This window comes from Polyodon spathula, chromosome 35 (genome assembly GCF_017654505.1).
Source record: "Polyodon spathula isolate WHYD16114869_AA chromosome 35, ASM1765450v1, whole genome shotgun sequence".
Classification (NCBI taxonomy): Eukaryota; Metazoa; Chordata; class Actinopteri; order Acipenseriformes; family Polyodontidae; genus Polyodon; species Polyodon spathula.
Genome location: NC_054568.1, coordinates 4,892,791 through 4,912,545, shown reverse-complemented (window position 1 = coordinate 4,912,545; position 19,755 = coordinate 4,892,791). Strand labels below are relative to the sequence as shown.

General features: G+C 42.6%; 1 protein-coding gene across 1 annotated transcript; it reads right to left on the bottom strand.

Annotated features, from left to right (window-relative positions):
• Positions 1-491: 491 nt before the first annotated feature.
• On the bottom strand, positions 492-10,497 carry LOC121303871 (glucagon receptor-like). The gene is given in 14 exon segments (XM_041234719.1): positions 492-1,668; positions 1,671-1,878; positions 2,651-2,692; positions 3,034-3,172; positions 4,256-4,344; positions 4,626-4,695; positions 5,579-5,639; positions 5,827-5,986; positions 6,126-6,279; positions 6,649-6,755; positions 7,857-7,978; positions 8,104-8,211; positions 8,572-8,668; positions 9,914-10,497. Coding segments are annotated over 14 exon segments (1,581 nt in total). The 5' UTR covers positions 9,971-10,497; the 3' UTR covers positions 492-1,501.
• Positions 10,498-19,755: the final 9,258 nt, after the last annotated feature.

Below are 19,755 nucleotides of genomic sequence, written 5' to 3'. Positions count from 1 at the left end.
AGGGTGAGAGTGAAAAACAGAAACAGATTTTACATCTAGTTCCCACATCTCTAAAAACAAAACTCTTCTCCCCTCAACAGTCGCCAGGTGTAAACCCCTTTCAAACAGTAGAAAGTTGAAAAGGTCATATTAGTAAAATTACTTGCATAAGATTTAACGTTTTAAGGGAGGCGTTTGCCTGCACACAGAGCCAGAATACAGGTCTGCTTTACCAGACCTCTCTGTGCTTTACAATGCTTCCCTGTGCTTTACCAGACCTCTCTGTGCTTTACAATGCTTCCCTATGCTTTACCAGACCTCTCTGTGCTTTACAATGCTTCCCTGTGCTTTACCAGACCTCTCTGTGCTTTACAATGCTTCCCTATGCTTTACCAGACCTATCTGTGCTTTACAATGCTTCCCTATGCTTTAGCAGACCTCTCTGTGCTTTACAATGCTTCCCTATGCTTTACCAGACCTCTCTGTGTTTTACAATGCTTCCCTATGCTTTAGCAGACCTCTCTGTGCTTTACAATGCTTCCCTATGCTTTACCAGACCTCTCTGTGTTTTACAATTAACTTACAACTTAATTAACTTATTAACCCCCACCATGAAACATATAAAAAGACAATAGGCCAGTTTACACGTGTGATGATTTCAAGTGAAATCGTCAATAAACATGAAACTTGGCAGGGAAAGCTCCTGAAAGTGTCCCAAAAAACGGCTTCTGTATTTTAACGTGGACGTCTCCATTTCTTGTGAGATTCCAGGAAAAGCTTGTGAAATCAAAAGAACACTACACATGTAAACATGTATTAAAAACAAACAAACAAACAAAAACACATTCCACACGGTAGCCGAGAGATTCCTGGAGGCAAAACAAACTGTTAACAGGAGTCGACCCCCGAGGCAAAAAGGTAGCATGTCATTTCATTGACATGTTGCTTTGACAAAAAGCCTTCAAGGCAGAATTCAAATGAATTATCTGATGGATTGTCTGGCTGGAGTAAAGGTGGCACCCCAGCATCGCTTGTTACATTTCTCTTGCTATCAAACGACGTTTGCTGTTCTGTCAAGTTGTTCGGGGATCAGTTGCCCTCATATCAACTCCTCGTTTGTTCACTAAATCTGCCTTAACTGAAGCTTTTCTGGAGAATCCGAAGGACTGAGACTGAACGTTCTTGTTCCAATCATGTGATGCCCCGCCTGCACTACATTTATACAGGCAGTAGGTGGGGCTGGCAGAGTTGAAAGGTCACGCCGCCACATGATTTGAAGGGAACGAGGAAGGCTATTCGTTCCCAGAGCTTCGGATTCTCTGGGCAACCTTAAATCCAGGTATAAGGCAGATTTAGAAAAAAAAAAAAAAAAAAGTATACTGAATACAGGAGCAACAGCACCCACATCCACTCAGAATGACTGGAGACCCCTGAAGGGTAACGCACGGTTAAAAATGACAATCACAGCAGAGAAAGCCTTTTACTAAAAGAACGATGGATGCGAATTAAAAACGCCGGCCTCTCAGCGGTAGCTCTCAGTGCACTGGACCATGACGCTGCCCTCTCCTGCTCCTCCAGTGCTGGGCAGGGGCAGGCAGTCTGGGCTGTCTGGGGGCTGTTTACGAGTGGAGATGTAGCAGAAGGACTTGCCCTTCCTGGCTCCGGAGTGGCGGTGCTGTGGACTGGAGGACGAGTTGTCGGAAGAGCTGTGGGACTCTGTGTTGGCGTCGAACTGCTGCTTGGAGGCAGACTGGTACAGGGGCCCGTGGTGGCAGTGCCCGTTCTCTGCGTCCCCTGCCCCCGGCTTGCTGGCGCCCCCTGTGGTGTTTTGCTGGACTCGTCCATCAGGTTTGCACCCAGGTTGCGCCTCTGCCATTTCTTCCTGATCTCTGACTGCACCTGTCAGCATACAGAAGAGAGGAGTCAGTCACACTCCTCTCCAGCACCTTGTTTCCACTAAGTTTATTTGCCTGCAGAGCTGTGGGGTCATTTACAATTATGGTAATGCACAAAGTAACAAGATGCAGAAGACTTCAAAGTCATTGTCTTCTCTCTCATTAGCGATAGCATTCTTCCATGGCAAACAAAGTGCGCAGAAGAGAGAGAAAGACCTACTAACTGGAGCAAAAGCTGCAACTAACGACAGCTAAAAGATGGTTTAAGATAATCGCGATCATCCTGACCATTTTTTGTAAAACCACCATAACCAACCTGCTAAAAAAAATAATACGCTTTCAAGTAATGGGTGCATATTCCTAACGAATTCTATCTGAATACCACAGGAATCGCACCTGAATATCCGATGCACTTCCTCGGAGTTCTGAAGCAATTCATTTGGAATTCAGCCCCTGTTAATTCATGTGCTTTTAATTACTGCATAATTATTCCAGGTTCCTTTGTAACAAATGATGTCGATCGCATGTATGAATGTGTGGCCATTATTTTTAAAAAAAGTGTTATAGAACAATTCCACAAATAAAAAGAAAGTTTAGTATTACAAAAAAAATATAAAAAAACCCAACATGTTTAATTAAAAAAAAAAAAAAAAAAGTGAGTGATAAATGGGGTGTGTTCTCCGCCTGCAGTTTGAATGCTGCTTGCCTCAGTCGTTTCCTGTTATCACCCGCCTGTGCTGTGTATTTTGGAGGGGTTGGGTTTGTGTTGTTCTTACCTCCTTGTTGATAAAACAGTACAGAATGGAAACCAACAGGCCCTACAGGATAAATGAGAAAGACTGAGAACAGGAACATATCCAGATCACACACACACGCACGCACACACACACACCCCTCCGCTAACCTGCGTCTTTATCCTCTAAAATAGTACCCAATTACAGCCCTGACCAAAAGTTTTGTGTCACCTACAATTTTAGGATTGAGACAATTAATTATGTATATACTTTTTTTTTTTTTTTTTTTTTTTAAAGAACATCATTTAGATCTAGGGTAATGCAGAACTTTTGGCCATAGCTGTAGAATGTACAAGGACCCCCCCCCCCCCCCCCCCCTTTCCACCTGGGAGACGTCATATTCGTACTGTGATGATGATGATTACCTGGAAGGAGTTGAGGAAGAGCTCGAAGAAGAACTTGACGTTGCGCAGCGTTCCTTCGACTTGCTCCTCTGTGACGAGAGCGAACACCACCTCATGAATCCCCAGGAGAGGAATGAGAATAAGCGTCGACTTCGCCAGCCTACCAACACACCAGAGACTGACTTGCACCACAACACACCAGAGAGACTTACAACACAACCCGACACAGCAGAGTGACTTACAACACAACCCGACACAGCAGAGTGACTTACAACACAACGCAACACACCAGAGAGACTTACAACACAACGCAACACACCAGAGAGACTTACAACACAACGCAACCCGACACAGCAGAGTGACTTACAACACAACACAACCAGCAGAGTGACTTACAACACAACGCACACAGCAGAGTGACTTACAACACAACGCAACCCGACACAGCAGAGTGACTTACAACACAACACACCAGAGTGACTTACAACACAACGCAACACAGCAGAGTGACTTACAACACAACACAGCAGAGTGACTTACAACACAACAACACCAGAGTGACTTACAACACAACACACCAGAGTGACTTACAACACAACGCAACCCGACACAGCAGAGTGACTTACAACACAACAACCCGACACAGCAGAGTGACTTACAACACAACGCAACACAGCAGAGAGACTTACAACACAACGCCGACACAGCAGAGTGACTTACAACACAACACACCAGAGTGACTTACAACACAACACACCAGAGAGACTTACAACACAACGCAACCCGACACAGCAGAGTAACTTACAACACAACACACCAGAGTGACTTACAACACAACGCAACACACCAGAGAGACTTACAACACAACGCAACCCAACACAGCAGAGTGACTTACAACACAACGCAACCCGACACAGCAGAGTGACTTGCACACCACAACTCAGCCTAGATGAGGGATGAAAATAAGATTCCCATTGCACAGGAGATAACACCATTCCTGTTTTTACTATGAGTTTGAGAAGACACATCTGAGCTTGCTACCTGTACACACTGTGGGCGATCACGTTAACTAAAACCTGGAATGAGTGAAACTGCTGTGCAACCCCCCCTCCCCTGGTGCTGGTGTGTATTTCAGGGCAGAACAGAAGTGATTACAATGTGATGTATTATTTGCAGGCACCTGTAGCACCAGAGAGAGAGAGAGAGAGAGAGAGAGAGAGAGAGAGAGAGGGAGGAGTCCCACCTGAATTTGTAATCCGTGTACCTCATCTGACGAGCTCGAAGCTTGGAGACGAGAATCTGTACAATCCGGACGAATATGAAGAAGTTGATCTGCAATCAAAAGAAGTTGTGGTTAATTTGGAAGGAAGGAAGGAAGGAAAAAGAAAAACAAAGTAGACATCATTTATTTTATGTTGTAACATAAAATAACATGTGGCAGAACTACAAGACACCCTGAAGAACACAGCACCAAGAAGCTGCACTCAACACTTCTGCAGGAAGGAATGGGGTGAAGGGCACCACACCAGTGATGCGGATTAGTGTAGATCGCAGAGTTACCAAATGCAGTACAACTGCTAGATGTACAGCAAAAGAAAGAAACATAAATTTACCAGAATAGCTAGCAGTATAGGGGAGCGTATAATCCACCAATAGGGCATGTTCTCATTTACTTCCCAGCACCTTAAAGACAAAATAAAATAAGTGTTGCACACACAGCATCCCTTCATGTACGTGTGTCGTGTTCTTTTTTTTTTTAGTGACTGTTCCAGACTACATTCAGCTATGAAACTTCTTTTGCAAAGTGAATATCTTCTCTCTTAAGTGGAGGGAACTTGGTTTCAGGAGTTACAAGGTTTCAGGTCGCTGCACGGCACACCAGTGGAGACTCCGGGTATGACACAGCAACCTCAAACTAGATCTCCAGTTGCTATGCCAGACAGTGTAATCATAGTCGATGCGCATGCAAATTCATTTGTGTATGCCTAAGGGGCCAAATACTGCCAGGAGACTATTTGACAGAGGCTGTATTTGGTATAACACTTTGGTATAGCTTACCCGATGCATGCAAAAATGTAACAAAGAGACAGACAGATGTGCAGGCAGACAGACAGACACCCGCCCCCCCCCCCCCCCCACACAGGTGCATACTTCATCTACTGAAAAGGTGTATTGATTTGCACATGCTGACTGTCAAAGACATTCAGTGGAGACATTTAAATGAAAATACAACCATATGCAGGTTCTCATAAAACAAGCCCCACAAATTATATGCTGGTAAAACACAGGACGCAATATTGTGTTTGTGGTTTGAGACTATTTTACAGCTACTATTACAGCCTCTTAATTTCTCGTTTAATTTGAATTCCTATTGCCATGTGTCAGGCTATTACATTATGAAATAATTGCAGATCGTTTGAAAAAGATTAAGCAGCCCAACCATTCCATCCTCACTGCTGCTGGATTCGGAGCCTTTGAGGATACCTATGCAATTCAACAAGCAAGCAAGCAGCAAATTCATAGAAATCATAATTAAGTGGACTGGCGCTTGTGAAATCTTACTTACTGAATGTCTTCGTAAAGGTGTCTGACCACAACCCAGGGAACTACAAAGAAAACTGGGGTTCCTGAAAACACAAAAACACCAACACTTTCAAGCTCTGTTCAATGGTACACAAAATGCATGACTGCTTGGCTGATCAGTTTGTTTAGATTAGCAGGTCTGAAGTGTCTATATGCACACCAGCTTCTTCCCTCCTTGAAGCTTACTGGTCTTTGAAATGGTCTCCCCAGCTGAGGAACAGGTGTGCTCACCCCAGCCAATGAACAGGTAGCCTCTGAAGTAGCTCTTCTCTGAGAACACCATCACCACCAGCAGGTTGTGCAGGTACAGCCCCTCCACCAGCAGCCAGTAGTAGTTCGCACCAACACAATACTGCATGAGCACCTGGGCCAGCCTGCAGCCCGTCAGAGCCTGTCCACCAGGGGGAGACAGAGAGACAGTCAGCACACACAGGGGCACAACAAATAAAACACGTTTTCTTGTCCTGTTCTCAAAGGAGTTTCATTCTTTGACTAAAATACTGAAAGTGTCCCAGTGCGTCTGCAGATACCCGATTGCTCAGCATGATGGTCGGGTCCCGGTTGTCTCTCAGTTCTCTGGTCTGTCTCAGCAGCAGCGCGTCCCTCGTGAGGATGGAGATCGCTCTCAGCATGAAGGAGGCAAACAGGTTGCTGTGGATGATGTTCCGAGTGCACCTCAGCTTTCTGGGGAGAGATGAACACTTTCACACATTCCAGGCTTCTTCTGTGCTGGATCCATGTTTCTGGTTTTTACAAACATGTGGACCCGCTATGTCAATCAATCTATCGTATATAGCGCCTTTCACAGTGGACCACCATCAAAGTGCTTTACAAGATACGAGACTAGGGTGTGTGAGCTGTGCATCAGCTGCAGAGTCACTTACAACAACGTCTCATCTAAAAGACAGAGCACAAGGAGGTTCAGCGACTTGCTCAGGGTCACACAGTGAGTCAGTGGCTGAGTTGGGATTTGAACCGGGGACCTCCTGGTTACAAGCCCATTGGTCAGTGGTATTAGAGACAGGTTTCAGTGTGAAGGATTGGGGCATTTACCTGAATGACAAGAGGATTGCGAGTGCTAGCGTCAGAGCTCCGAGAGACAGTGAATACCCAACTGTGTACATGACCCGGAAATAGGCCAGGAGTCTCATCTGCTCCTCCTGAAAACAGAAAGCAAATACGCCCGCATTTAATCTCAGCAACACTGCCTTCTAAAGCAGAGACAACACAGAGCCTCTGTGTGGCTTGGAACCTGGTTTCAGGAGACTGGGTTTCAGGTCGCTGCACGGCACAGCAGGGGAGACTTGAGGTTCGATAGAGCAACCTCAAACTAGGTCTCCTGGAACCAGACTTCAAGCCGCTGCTCCTGAGAAAGTGGCTTTGTGTTCCCTCAGCTTAGCAGGTTAGGGGCTTTATACTTTGTTGTTTTTCTAAATTGAGTTTAAAAATAATCAATGTAATTACAATTATAATAATCTATATTTTATATAGCGCCTTCCACAAAGCGCTTAAAGCAAAGGAAGACAAGTAAAACAGCAATAAAACAAAACCCATGACCTGTACAGAACTGGATGCAGACTACTAACGACACTAAGAATCAAGAAAATAAAAACAACAAAGAATCTAAAAGAATTAAACACAGACAGGGACTCGGAAACGCGAATCTCGAGCGGGGACGAGTTCCACAGCCTTGGTACAGAGGACGGGAAAGCCCTATCCCCCACAGTTCACAGCTAGGTTAAGGAAACAGTTCAATTACTAGAATTGGCAGAACATAGAGCCCGACCAGGAGTGGAATTTGACAGCCATTCAGAGATACAAAAGGGAGAAATTCCCCTACTGGCCTGAGAGTCAACAATAACATTTTATAATCAAGATGGAATTTGACCGGCAAGCAGTGTAGAGATTTTAATACAGAGGTATTGTGTTCGCTTGAGCGAGACCCTAGCTGCGGAGTTTGGAAGTTTTTCTGCAGCAGAATTCTCTCTGTTTTACGGTGCTGTATATTACCTATTCTCATTTTTACCCAAATCTGCCTTTATCAATTAATATTATTATTTATTAGACTGTGAAGCACTTTGAGATGGCTTTGCCAGAAAAGGAGCAATATAAAAAAATATTTGATTGATTGAGTGATTGGATGTCTTTAGGAGGTATTGATAAAAGACTTACAGTCGGGAAAACTAGTCACTAAATTTTAGTTGCTTTTGGCATGTCTTTATTAAAATGGACTACGGAATTCTTTAGTTTTTCCGGGATACCTGTGCTTTCCGGAGACTGTCGTCCAATTCGCACTGAGAATAGTCTCTCATGGGATATCCAGAGTTGTTAATGTGCCACTGACCGTCCGAGCCGCAGTACCAGAAGACAAAGCCATTCCGAACTGGAGCCAGACAGCGAGGAGAGAGGAGGAATAACACCACAAAGTATTAAGGTTGCACGAGTTCTCTGGTGCATGTCGGCAGTATGTTTGTATTAGTGTTACCAACACCTTGCTAAAGGGATTACCTTGGTCGTGCCAGGGCAGATACCATGGGCACGGTACCTTTGCTGTGGTGTTGGGCACACCATCACTCCAGCAGGCATACATATCGAACGTGCGGTTACAGAACACACCTGCAGGGGAAAAAACCAAAACACATGTGTTTGAGCATGCCTGCTGTTCAGTCTGGTAACATTGTGTTTTACGGCATTCTGTTGCCTGTTCGCTGTACTTTAAAACTGCTTGAAATTTTACTGTTAAAAAAGAAAAAGAAAACATAACAATACAATTAATTTGAACATTAGCCTGTGCTTCTGAAATACACCGGAATTGCAGTGCCAATTTGTAATTGGAGGGAGCACCCTTTCTCTCAAGGAGGTGAGGGAGGGAGCAGTTCAGTCTCCATGTCTCAAGCCTGTCTTGGACCCTTGGACCCTTTCTCTTAGAGGGGTGAGTGAAGGAGTTTGGTGTTCCTGTCTGCCCTGGACTCTCACCTGGTGGGTAGGGGTCGTGCATCATCTTCTCACGACACTCCAGGTGGTATCGATTCCATTCCTCCAGAGTGTCCTTTAACATCTTCCCCACTGCAATCTTAAAGAGTTTGGGGAGAAGCCAAAGCGATCCCACATTACGAACCACTTCAAGAACCTTTTCTTGTTTTGAAATCAACACAATAAATGCTTCTGAAATGCAATTACGAGTTTCTCTGATAAGCGCTAATTACAAAGAAACACATCAGAATCCCAAATGTGTGACTAGAAGCCTTGCCGATAACAGCACTGCTGGCGAAAGAGCTATTACTTTTTCGGCATCCACATTTCTGTCTACTGACTGGCATGACAATCATACCCCCTTCACTCAAACCTACCACAAGCAGCTTTTATCATTATTATGATGATGATGATGGTTTTTTGCCTTTCACAGTAACCCCCTGGCATTCCTTTGGCAGAAGGTCTTGTGCACAGTTTGTTGCTCAAGCCTTCATGCTTCACCTCCAATTGCTTTTCAGGTCTGATCTACCCATTCTGTCAGTTTTGGTAGTCGTGTCCTGTCTTGTAGATTTTCAGAGTGCTTCAGTTATTTAAATAGAAATGCTTACCAAAGCAGTGTCAATTGAATATGGTTTTAATTCTAACATTACCAGTTTTGTTTACAATCCATTTTTAATTAGCTGTTATTAACACTTTACTAATTACTGTGCAATGTGCATTTACGTAGTCGGTAATTAGTAATTACATGTGCACCTCTGCATGCAGCTACCTGTATTTACTGCTAGATAAACACAGTCATTAGAGACACTTCATGTAATGGGTTACTGATAGATTAACCTGAGCACTTGCGAATGCTTGGCAAAAACCATTCGGGTTCACAAAGAAGATCCTCCTTTCACAGAGGGTCAGGGTCGATGGGTAGATTGAATGGACGGGCTGCTTTAGACCACAACTGGGCTCAGTTACAACTGTAATTTGTAATTAATTGCAATTACACTGTAATTGAATCTTGGCACACCCGTGTAATTGTATTTACCACATTGATCAATTACAACTGAATGCCACACCTTTCCAAGCTTGATCATTCGCAGCTCCGTTGCATGAAGCGAACGTTCTTGTATTTTCAACCACTTTTAGTGATTTGTTTGAAAAAAAAAAAAAAAGATAAAACACGTTCTCTAGCATGTTTCTGCATTTGTATCTGCGATCACCGTTTGGTAGAATAAAACATGTGAGTGGAGCTATTTATGTTACTTTTGTATTAATTACAATTACTGCAGCATAAACGTAATTGCAACAAAACAGCATGGTAATTGTGCTGGACTCCAGCGCTCCCCGGACTCACCTCGGAGCTCCACAGCACTGAGACAGTGAGCAGGTGGATGATGGAAGCGCCCCACATCTCTGCGCCTCATTACAGGAGGGACTGGGCCATCGTGGGGGCTCTGCGGGGGCTCATGGTCTCAGCACAGGGAGTCTCAAACCCAGCCGCTCAATCGAAGATCTCAGGGCTCCATCGCTTCCCATCCTACTGGAAGGAAATAAGGGGTTACTGGAGAAATACGGACTGGTTTACCTTTAGGGGAGTAGAGATAGACTAGCGTCAGGATGCAGTTTGAATAGAGACGGTCCTGATCGGCTATTTGTATGATACTTAAGACTAAACGATCACTTAACAAGGGACTGTTTTGTCAAGACACAAATGAAACAAGCTGGGGATTTAGCGATTCATCGATACAACATGACATCATCCCATCCCAATCTACTTTCCTCACCCAATTGCCTTTCCCTTTTTTACGTGCAAGGATAATGAGATCATGAAATTCAAAACATATACTACAGCTTGGGGTTCCCACGATCAGATTGCTGTGTGTACAAACACTTAAATCCACTCACAATAAGACAAGACCAGTGTAATTTGTACCACACTAAAAATGTCTAGTCTAGTTTTTTTTTTTTTTTTTTTTTTTTTTTTTTTTTTAAATGATTTTGATACTTTTATATTTCATCCAAAAACCAGTGGAAAAAAACCCTCAGTTAAAGAATAGACACAGCTGTAAATGTTTTCCGGAATTAGATGACCGATATTTCTACAGCTGCTCCGAGCCTCATTTTGACAAGGTGGATCGCATTACTGGCCATTTTTGTATTGAAAAACTAACAAGACAAACAAACAAAAGCAGGAATCCAAGTAGAACTCTGAAGCACGGCAGGCTTTGATGCTGTGAAGTGTACTGTTAGTAGCTGACGGGCTGGGTGCCAGGAGTTTTTGGTAATCAATCCCAGCTCAAACTCCTGTTTATGGACATCGTGACCTCGGGAAAGAAGTTGGACCTTCATCTCACGAGGCTGTTAAGCTCTGGAGCACCGGCAGTGATTCAGTCTCTGATGCTCGCTGGAGCCAAGGGTTTAACTCAGGTGGTTATCATGGGCTTGTTGAATCTTTATATCTCAGACTATCATTGATGGAAAAACAAAAATGTGGCACAGTCGATTAATGCAGAAGCCAGTAAGAGATATAAAAAGAGAGGATAGGCAACTAAACTGAGAAAGAGGGCTCCCTCCAGTCCAGAGCAGGCTTGAGGCATGGAGACTGAACTGCTCCCTCCCTCCCTCACCCCCCTAAGAGAAAGAGGGCTCCCTCCAGTCCAGAGCAGGCTTGAGGCATGGAGACTGAACTGCTCCCTCCCTCCCTCACCCCCCTAAGAGAAAGAGGGCTCCCTCCAGTCCAGAGCAGGCTTGAGGCATGGAGACTGAACTGCTCCCTCCCTCACCCCCCTAAGAGAAAGGGGGCTCCCTGCAGTCCAGGCCAGGCTTGAAATCCTCTTCAAGTGGAATTTGTTTCAGATATAATTAGAACTGAAGGAGACGACATCTTAAAAAAAAAAAGAGACAAATCCATCCAGCTCCATTTCAGCATGCAGAAGATACCAACACAAACACTTGGGCTTCTGTTTACTTCAGCTGGCTGTGTGCCATGAATTCATACCCTCTTACTCAACCCACCAGGGCATTGGGAGAAGTATACATCCATGTATAAATGCCAGCCCTGTGCATGTGATCAACATCATGTGTTAGAGGAATGAACACAAGTAAATCTTAGAGGGACCGAATTCAAAATGAAACGCTTCAGAACTCAGAGGAACTGCGGAAGATATTCAGGCGTTATTCCTGTGGCATTCAGCCAGGATTCATTAGGAATTTGAGGCTGTTATTTTAAAAGTATTAACACTGGTCTCCTTGGGAATTTTTCATTATTACACTACAACAACAGACAGTTAGGAGAAATAAACAAAAAAAAGGGATCGCTGGTTGTGAAGTACCCACCCTAGTTAACTGAAACAACGTAGTGCAGTGTACACAACAATCCATCATTTATAGTCTCTCGTCATTTGGTTTTGACATCATTGGTTTATTTATAATGCTGTTGCAGAGATAGCCACTTAGGAAATTAAAGAGGCCATAAACTGTAGAGCCTAATTAACTCAGAGTGTACGCCTAAATAATAAACCACACATCTGGACACATCGCGGGTTCCAACACAGTAAAAAACAGATGATATTATTTATTCAAAGATTTAAACAATGAATGCGCTGGATTCTCAAATATTCGTATACATCAGAACAAGGGGCAGTAAGCTAGTGTGCCCATAACAATTTGACATGGACAGAATGTGGTCCATCATAATAAAAATGGCAAGAGCCATGAAAATCACAACTATTTCACTTCCCGGAAATCAAGAACTAAACCAATGGGGACAAACTGTGTGAATTCAAATGGGAGTCTGTTAACTCAATACAGATACACATTTTGCTGCATGCCAAAATCACAGTTTATTCATTGAATACCTGAGATGAGAAATAACGTACGCTCTCAATAAATGAGATCTGCTGGCTCATTAGGGTTGAAGAACAGAGTTGCTAAATAGAGGGTACTTTGGTCTTTTTATTGTTGTTGCTGCAGTGCCAAGTGAAAAGCATGTTTTCCAAGCATTGCAAAATAATTAGCTACTAGCAGAGAGAAGTTCACAAATCTAATATGTGGACAAAGATCACCTACTGGAAAAGCTGCCAAAGGTCCTTCAGGCCAGGACAGGCTTGAGGCACGGAGACTGAACAGCTCCCTCCCTCTGGTTTAAACCAAGCAAGGCCGTGAATACCTGATCTCATCTTGAATTCCAGAATCGCAATGCGGGGAGACTTCGTGGACTGCAACTGTGGTTCCTTTAACTCGGAGTGATCAAACGGGCTGTAATAAATCACCAGCAGCATGCTTTATATTGACTTGTGTGATCATTGACTGGCCCACTAACTTGGTGGGTCTATCCAAGGATACACCCACTCCATACAGAATGGGCATCTCCTGCAATAAACTCATTTGAAATTCTAAAATACCTGCCTAGATATACAGCAGCGGGCAAATGTATTAGAACACCCCATTGCTTCTGTATCAGAGCACCCCATTGCTTCTGTATCAGAGCACCCCATTGCTTCTGTATCAGAGCACCCCATTGCTTCTGTATCAGAGCACCCCATTGCTTCTGTATCAGAACACCCCATTGCTTCTGTATCAGAACACCCCATTGCTTCTGTATCAGAACACCCCATTGCTTCTGTATCAGAGCACCCCATTGCTTCTGTATCAGAGCACCCCATTGCTTCTCTAGTTTTGAATTGTTATGCGTATGAAATCAAATCACTGGAACTGAAAAACTTGTAAAATTGTCCAAATAGGCAAATGTTTAATTGAATTGATGACTAACAGGCTTCACATGTAATTAAACACCTAGCCACACATGGTAAAATGCAGGAGTCTTTTTAGAAGTTGTTTAAGATGCCTGATTAAAGCACAAACACTCCCACCAAAAGGTTTTCACACAGCTAGGTACAGAAAAGCTATCAATGACACATCTTAAGGTGTCATAATACATCTGCACACCACTGTATTACCTTATAATAATGGTAAAAGGATAGCAAGTGGTTTTGTACTTCTTAAACAAAAAAAAACAAAAAACAAAAAGACTGATCCAGAAATGTGTAATTGTGTGGAAACTCTCTGCCTCCCCATCCCAACTTGAGTTTGTCTGTGTCTTATGATTGTCCCCATCCTGTTACAGCTTTATGTTTTGGTATTTGTATAAACAAAAAAGAAAACAAAACCTAACAAAAAACACTAGGTTACAGTCCCTGTCCGGACAGTTTAACAACATCGTGTTTATACCAGAGATTAAAACGGGTCTCAGCTAGAGGGCGGTTACGCAGATCAAGGTCAAGATACTTCAGTCTCTTACTTCAACATAAAAGCAGATTAGCGATTTAAACAATCTGAAAATCCCATGCCCTATGCTGGAGAAAACCTAGCAAGGAATGGGAACTCAACGATACGGTCTAGAGGTCCTGCAATAGATTATAACTGTAAAACATCACCATATCAAAATATGACTCTGTCTTTTGCCGTTATATCAACGGCAGCTCTAGCTGCTGTCTTTCTGATTCTATATCAGATTGTCTTTTAGATTTAAATCTCTGCTGTTATTATCAGCTATTTAACTTCCCATTGCAATACTCAAATAATAAAAAACACAATGATTAGTTTATCAAGAAAAAAATGATGATAATCTTCTCTCCCATTTATTGCGACTCTTCCCCGAAAATTGGCATGGTACAAAATAGGAAACACAATCTCTCTTTGCAAACACAAAACAGGAACATCAAGTTATAAAGCAGAGATACCTCCATGGCTGAAGCAGTTATTAAAACTTCAGTAAATATTGTATCGATTATAAACCACGAAATTCAATGCATTTTCTCATTAAATGGGTCTGTTTGCTTACAATGATCCCAGTGTACTGTACAAAGTTCACAGACCCGTGGGAGGATACAGCATGATTGATAGTTTGCAATGCATTTTTTTTTTTTATTGCAACTCAGGTTTGTCTATTTAAAGAACACCTTGTTAAGACCGTACAGTTATTCATAATCCATGAGTCTTTGCAGTTTGCAGCATGTTCAGTAATCTCGTACTGGTTAACTTTTTATAACTATAGACTATGTATTTTCATTACTATGTTGTTGGTTTCCCCCCCCCCCCCTCAATGGTTTAATGGGCAACCCCGAAATTACACCACTTGGTGTTTGATTTAAAAAAGGTTTCCCAACGTTTCTTCCTGTTTCCAGCAAATCAAAATGACGAACCCGAAAAAGCAAGGGAGTATTACCTTGTCATGGTGCTTGTTTTTTTTCTTGATTTCCATTATAAACCGTCTTTGATTACGGTAGGGGAAAGGGGGGCGGAGCACTAAATTTTTCCAAGGGTGCAGAAGGACAAAGGTCAATATTGGGAAGTTTGCTTAAAATAGGCATCCAATAATTAACCACTGACTTTGGAAGTTGTTTCGCCTCTTAATGGAACTACCACAAGGGGTAATATTTGCAGAAATTGACTATTTTCTCCATGTTTTCTTTTTATCTTTAAAACAACTTCCAGCATTCACAAGATAGTCTTTAAAAGATGATATTGTTTAAAAGATGGCAGTGACATTAATAGATGCAAAGTAGAAGTTAAAATTGGAAACGATAAAAATGTAGCAATAGAGAAGTGAATTACTGCAAAAATAGATACCATAATAATGCTCCAAAAATTACAAAAGCAGCCTGTTCTCAAACGCCAGTTAATGGGTTAAAGGTTTTGCGTGCGCGCTTACACCCCCTTGCAACGCCCCTCTCCTTTGTTCAACAGGAAAAAGTTGCACGCAGTCTCCGTGTGTGGGCAGGAAGCTTAAACAAAATAAACAGAGTAAAACTGCAGCTCCTGGCATCTGTTCTCCCTTCTGTCATCATGCAGACAACAAACCCTGCTTCAGAACAAAAGGAGACAAAAACATACCTGTGCAGCATGTCTTTCACAGGCATCCTAGGTAAGCTTTTGTCTTACCAAACACCTGCACCTAGAGCTCAGACCAATGAGGACCATGGGATACAAAGGGTGCTTAAGTACCTTGGTGGTTGACTCTTACAAGAGTTCTATTGCTTAAAAAAAGACCTCTAAAGACTTAGTGTATCAATCCTACCTGTCTACAGAACTTGGCTGTTGGTTAATGGATAATAGGGGATTGGACTCCTCAGTCACTTTTTGGGGAAAGCTTGAATTGTCTTAACTTACATCTGGACCTGCGAGACTCTTGTAATATACTTGGCGACCTGGTTCTTCATGAGCAAGGACAAGGCATAGATTTTTCCTCCAACGTTTGACTTGTTCCTAATTAGACAACAACTTTGCAGAGACGTGCGCTCTCTCATTTAACATCAATAAAATAAAAAAAACTACAAAAAAAAGATATCACAAAGCAATATGTAATTCAATATGTTGATGTATTCATCGGGTTTCATTCGACTTTGTGAAGCGAAATTAGTTCATTCTACCTGGTGATGCAAACCTTGTGGCCACAGCTGTATGCTTTAAAACACTTTGGTGTGATTTTCAGTTTACAGCTTCGGTACAGCAGTAGAAATGTCTTCCAATCAGCTTAATCCGAGTACTCTGTTTGCACAGCACAACTGAACCCCAGATCAGTACCTAGCACAGTGGCCAGACAGCATGGGTGTCTCTTGTCCACCTGTGTTTCTCCATTTTGAAGTCATCATTAAAAGAAGTAACCAGATTGTGAAAGGATAACGCTGTGACCCCAGATGTTTGCTCCACAACAGATACGGTTTTCAAATCACACAACTGTTTCTGGGAGCAGTCCAACTTTGACTATGAAAACACACTTTGCAATGTTTCCATCTTCTTTTGGCTTCGGTAGAAACATGAACTGGCACAAACAAGAGTTCACAAACTGCTATTGGGTTGAAGTTGAAGTTGCTTGGGATACACACACACAGAGTACTGGTTCAAATGTTGGAAGCACATTATTTATGGCAAGACTAGGGGTGGGGGTTGTCTCGCCCCTTTTTCCAAAACTCAGACCCCTTGCCTGCTAAATACCTGAATAGATAATCATCTCCCCTTTAAAAATATTTTAACGAGCAAGACATCAAGTAGCAGGGCAGCCCAGAATGGGTCTCCTTTTTCTTGTGAAGCAGTACAATGCAGAGTGTGGGCAAAGAGAAAGTTAATCAAGCAGGGCTGTGGGCGTGTGGGGGTGGGCGGCTGTGCAGGGATGTGGTCTGATGAGCCGAGAAAGGTTAAGGTGAAAGCACTGAGCGCATAAGAACAGGAATCAAAAAGAAATGGAGTGGAACATTATGACGTTTGCTTACTTTGTAACAAAAATAAATAAATAAATCACCCACAACTGGTTATGCTCAATAGTACTCGGCAACACTACAAGAAACTTAAATCGATCCATTGACCAACACTTCAGCATTTCTCAATGTCCTGAAGGTGGTGATCCATTGGGAATTACAGTTTACCATTGAGCAGAACAGTGTTACTCATATAAAAAACTTGTGTAATATAAATGATTACATGACCCCTACAAAACAGGTCATGTGCAAATTTATTACAACACCCTACTGCTTCCGTTTTGATTTGATGTGCATATGAAATCAAAACCAGTGGAACTGAAAATCTTGCCTCTCCAGAAAGTGACATTTCAATTTTTCTAATTAACCCCATCAAATGCAATATGCAGATATACAAGCGACTCTGTACTGGGAATAAAAAATAAGACAGCAACATAAATGTGCCATTAACAGGAGGATGGCCATACCACGCTCGCGAAGCTACATGTAAGAAAATTAATGCCATAGGGATTTGGTTCTTTCGAAAAAGTTCTCAGGCAATTCATTCAACTGGTTAAGACTTTACTGAGCTGTTTAACCATGCCAGAGGTTATTTTGTTCAGTTTTTATTTATGAAAACTGTTCTAACTTATTGGAGGTTTATAGGATGTTGGAAGAGAGGATTGAACAATGATTTGATTTCCTAGAGATTACATATATACACACACACTTCAAACTCTCAAAACCACAGCCTTGCTGATATGAAGATTCTTCCAACAGAAAAAGTTCACAATCCTAAACACGTTAGATAAAAAGGGAAAACTTCTGGGATTCACAGACTTAAGACTTTATTTCCCCACTCGGACTGGCCCCGGCAGGCCATGCATCCCTGTTAGGATTGAAACTGCAGCTCAGAACTGTCTGGCTCTCAGTGTTCTTAGAACATCCATCTGGAAGTCGCTGAGCAGCTTTCACACTGAAACAGCGGCATCAGCCTGCCCGCTGTTTCTACCAGGCTATCTGAAGAGGGAGGAAGCCACACACCACTAGCAATGACAGGAAGGGACAAATTCCACAAACTTAGCTGGACGCACCTTTGGATTTGTCTGTTTCTCATGGAAACTATTTGCAAGCTTTCCAATAAAAACTGGGGACATGCCAGTTCCCAGATCCCAGTTCCTTGGCAGTACCTGTGTAGTAAAGCGCACTGCATTACAGTGAAACAGAGTCAATTAAAAGTCTTACACTCTCCTCGCTTTCAGCAAATTATCTTTATCACTCACTCCTGTCTGAAAGCCAGGACAGAGAGAAACCTTTTAAATGGCACTAAAAGGCAGTAGCACGAGGCAAGGCACAGCGCTCTACTATGGCTGTGCCACTTTCTTCATGCCACAGTCTCTTCATTGCCATTACAGTGATGGCTACAGCCAGCCCCCCCCCCCCCTCATATCAAACCACAGTTACGCCACTACAGAGGTGAATGCATCAAAGTTATTGATCCACAGCCCAGATGTCAATGAGTCTCTCTCCAACTCCAACATCGACTAACATCGTCTTCCTGTAGACTTTTGCGATATCATTTACTTGTTTCTTGGATCAAATTATGTTAAATAAAAGATCTAAAATGACGTTCATATATATATATATTTTTTTTAAAGTATGTCTCAATCCTAAAATTCTAGGGGATGCAAAACTTTTGGCCACAGCTGTATAGAGAGAGAGAGAGAGAGAGAGAGAATTTTTTCCTGCCACCTTACACACTAATATCTTTATCCCATCTCCCCACTATCAGTGAATTGCTTTCCTGGCAGATGATTTCCGTCATCACTGCCCTGCTCTTAACACCTTCACCCCACAATTTCATTTCCTCCTCCTGCCTCTTTTCTCATTTCTGTCAGGCATCCACCATATCATTACTTTAATGGCAAGATGCCATTACAGGTAAATACCCTACATCACAGGCAGCTGTAACAGACTGGGCCTGTAATATTCTACCTCCCCTGCATATTGTACTATATATGCAAGCAAGTGTTTTTTTTTTGTATTAGTAAAAAAAATATTCTGCCGTAATAATGCAATTTTAGACTAACCATCACCCATAACATTAGAGAAAAAAAAAAAAAAAAAAACTTCAGGATTCCAACAAAACAAACCGTGGTTAAAGTGCTGAAGACGAATCGCCACCCCATCCGATTGCATGTAGCACAGTAAGCAGAAAATGCAGAATGTTATGGGATAGCCAGAACAATACACAACAACGGGCTCGTCTGCGAGACTGGTTTCAGAGCTTTTAACCTCACCTCACAGACGGGACAGAACCTGCAACCTCAGTGCATCACACAGCACTGCCCGTTACACAGTCCTGAATTCTAGATGAAATTATTTATTTTATAATTTATTTTTTAATTATAACCTTTAAAACAGTGTTGTACAGCAATGGTGGGAAACAGTTTGACATTGCCAGCTAAACCCCAAGTGTACATTGCTTAATTAAAAGTGTTTAGCGCTCAGAGCAGGGGTCTCAAACTCGCTGCCCGCACAGTGGTACAATCCAGCCAGCTAAATAATTATTCAAAAGCAATTTCATCTGGTCCGCTTGGAGCTGCGTGCGTAAAACTCGAGTAAACAGCGGTAAAACGCGTGCAAACGATGGTGTGCCTAGTTTACTCTTAGTTAGTTACCACTTTTAAAACTGTCACATTAGCTACAGTAAATTAACGCAGTCCTGGTTTACAGCAGATAAGAAACCAGGCAGACAGACAGTGTGTTCGGGAGGCGCAGCTGGATTGACGGCTGAGTGAAAGTCCAACATGCTGTGTCATAACAACTGACAAAAGAATTGATCAGATCTGAATCAGGCGCTGAATATGAAGAGACATTGGTACAAAATGATTGCCAAGTCTGGGAAGCCGTTCGCTGATGACGAATTTATTAAAGACTGTATACTGAAAAGGTGTCTCGG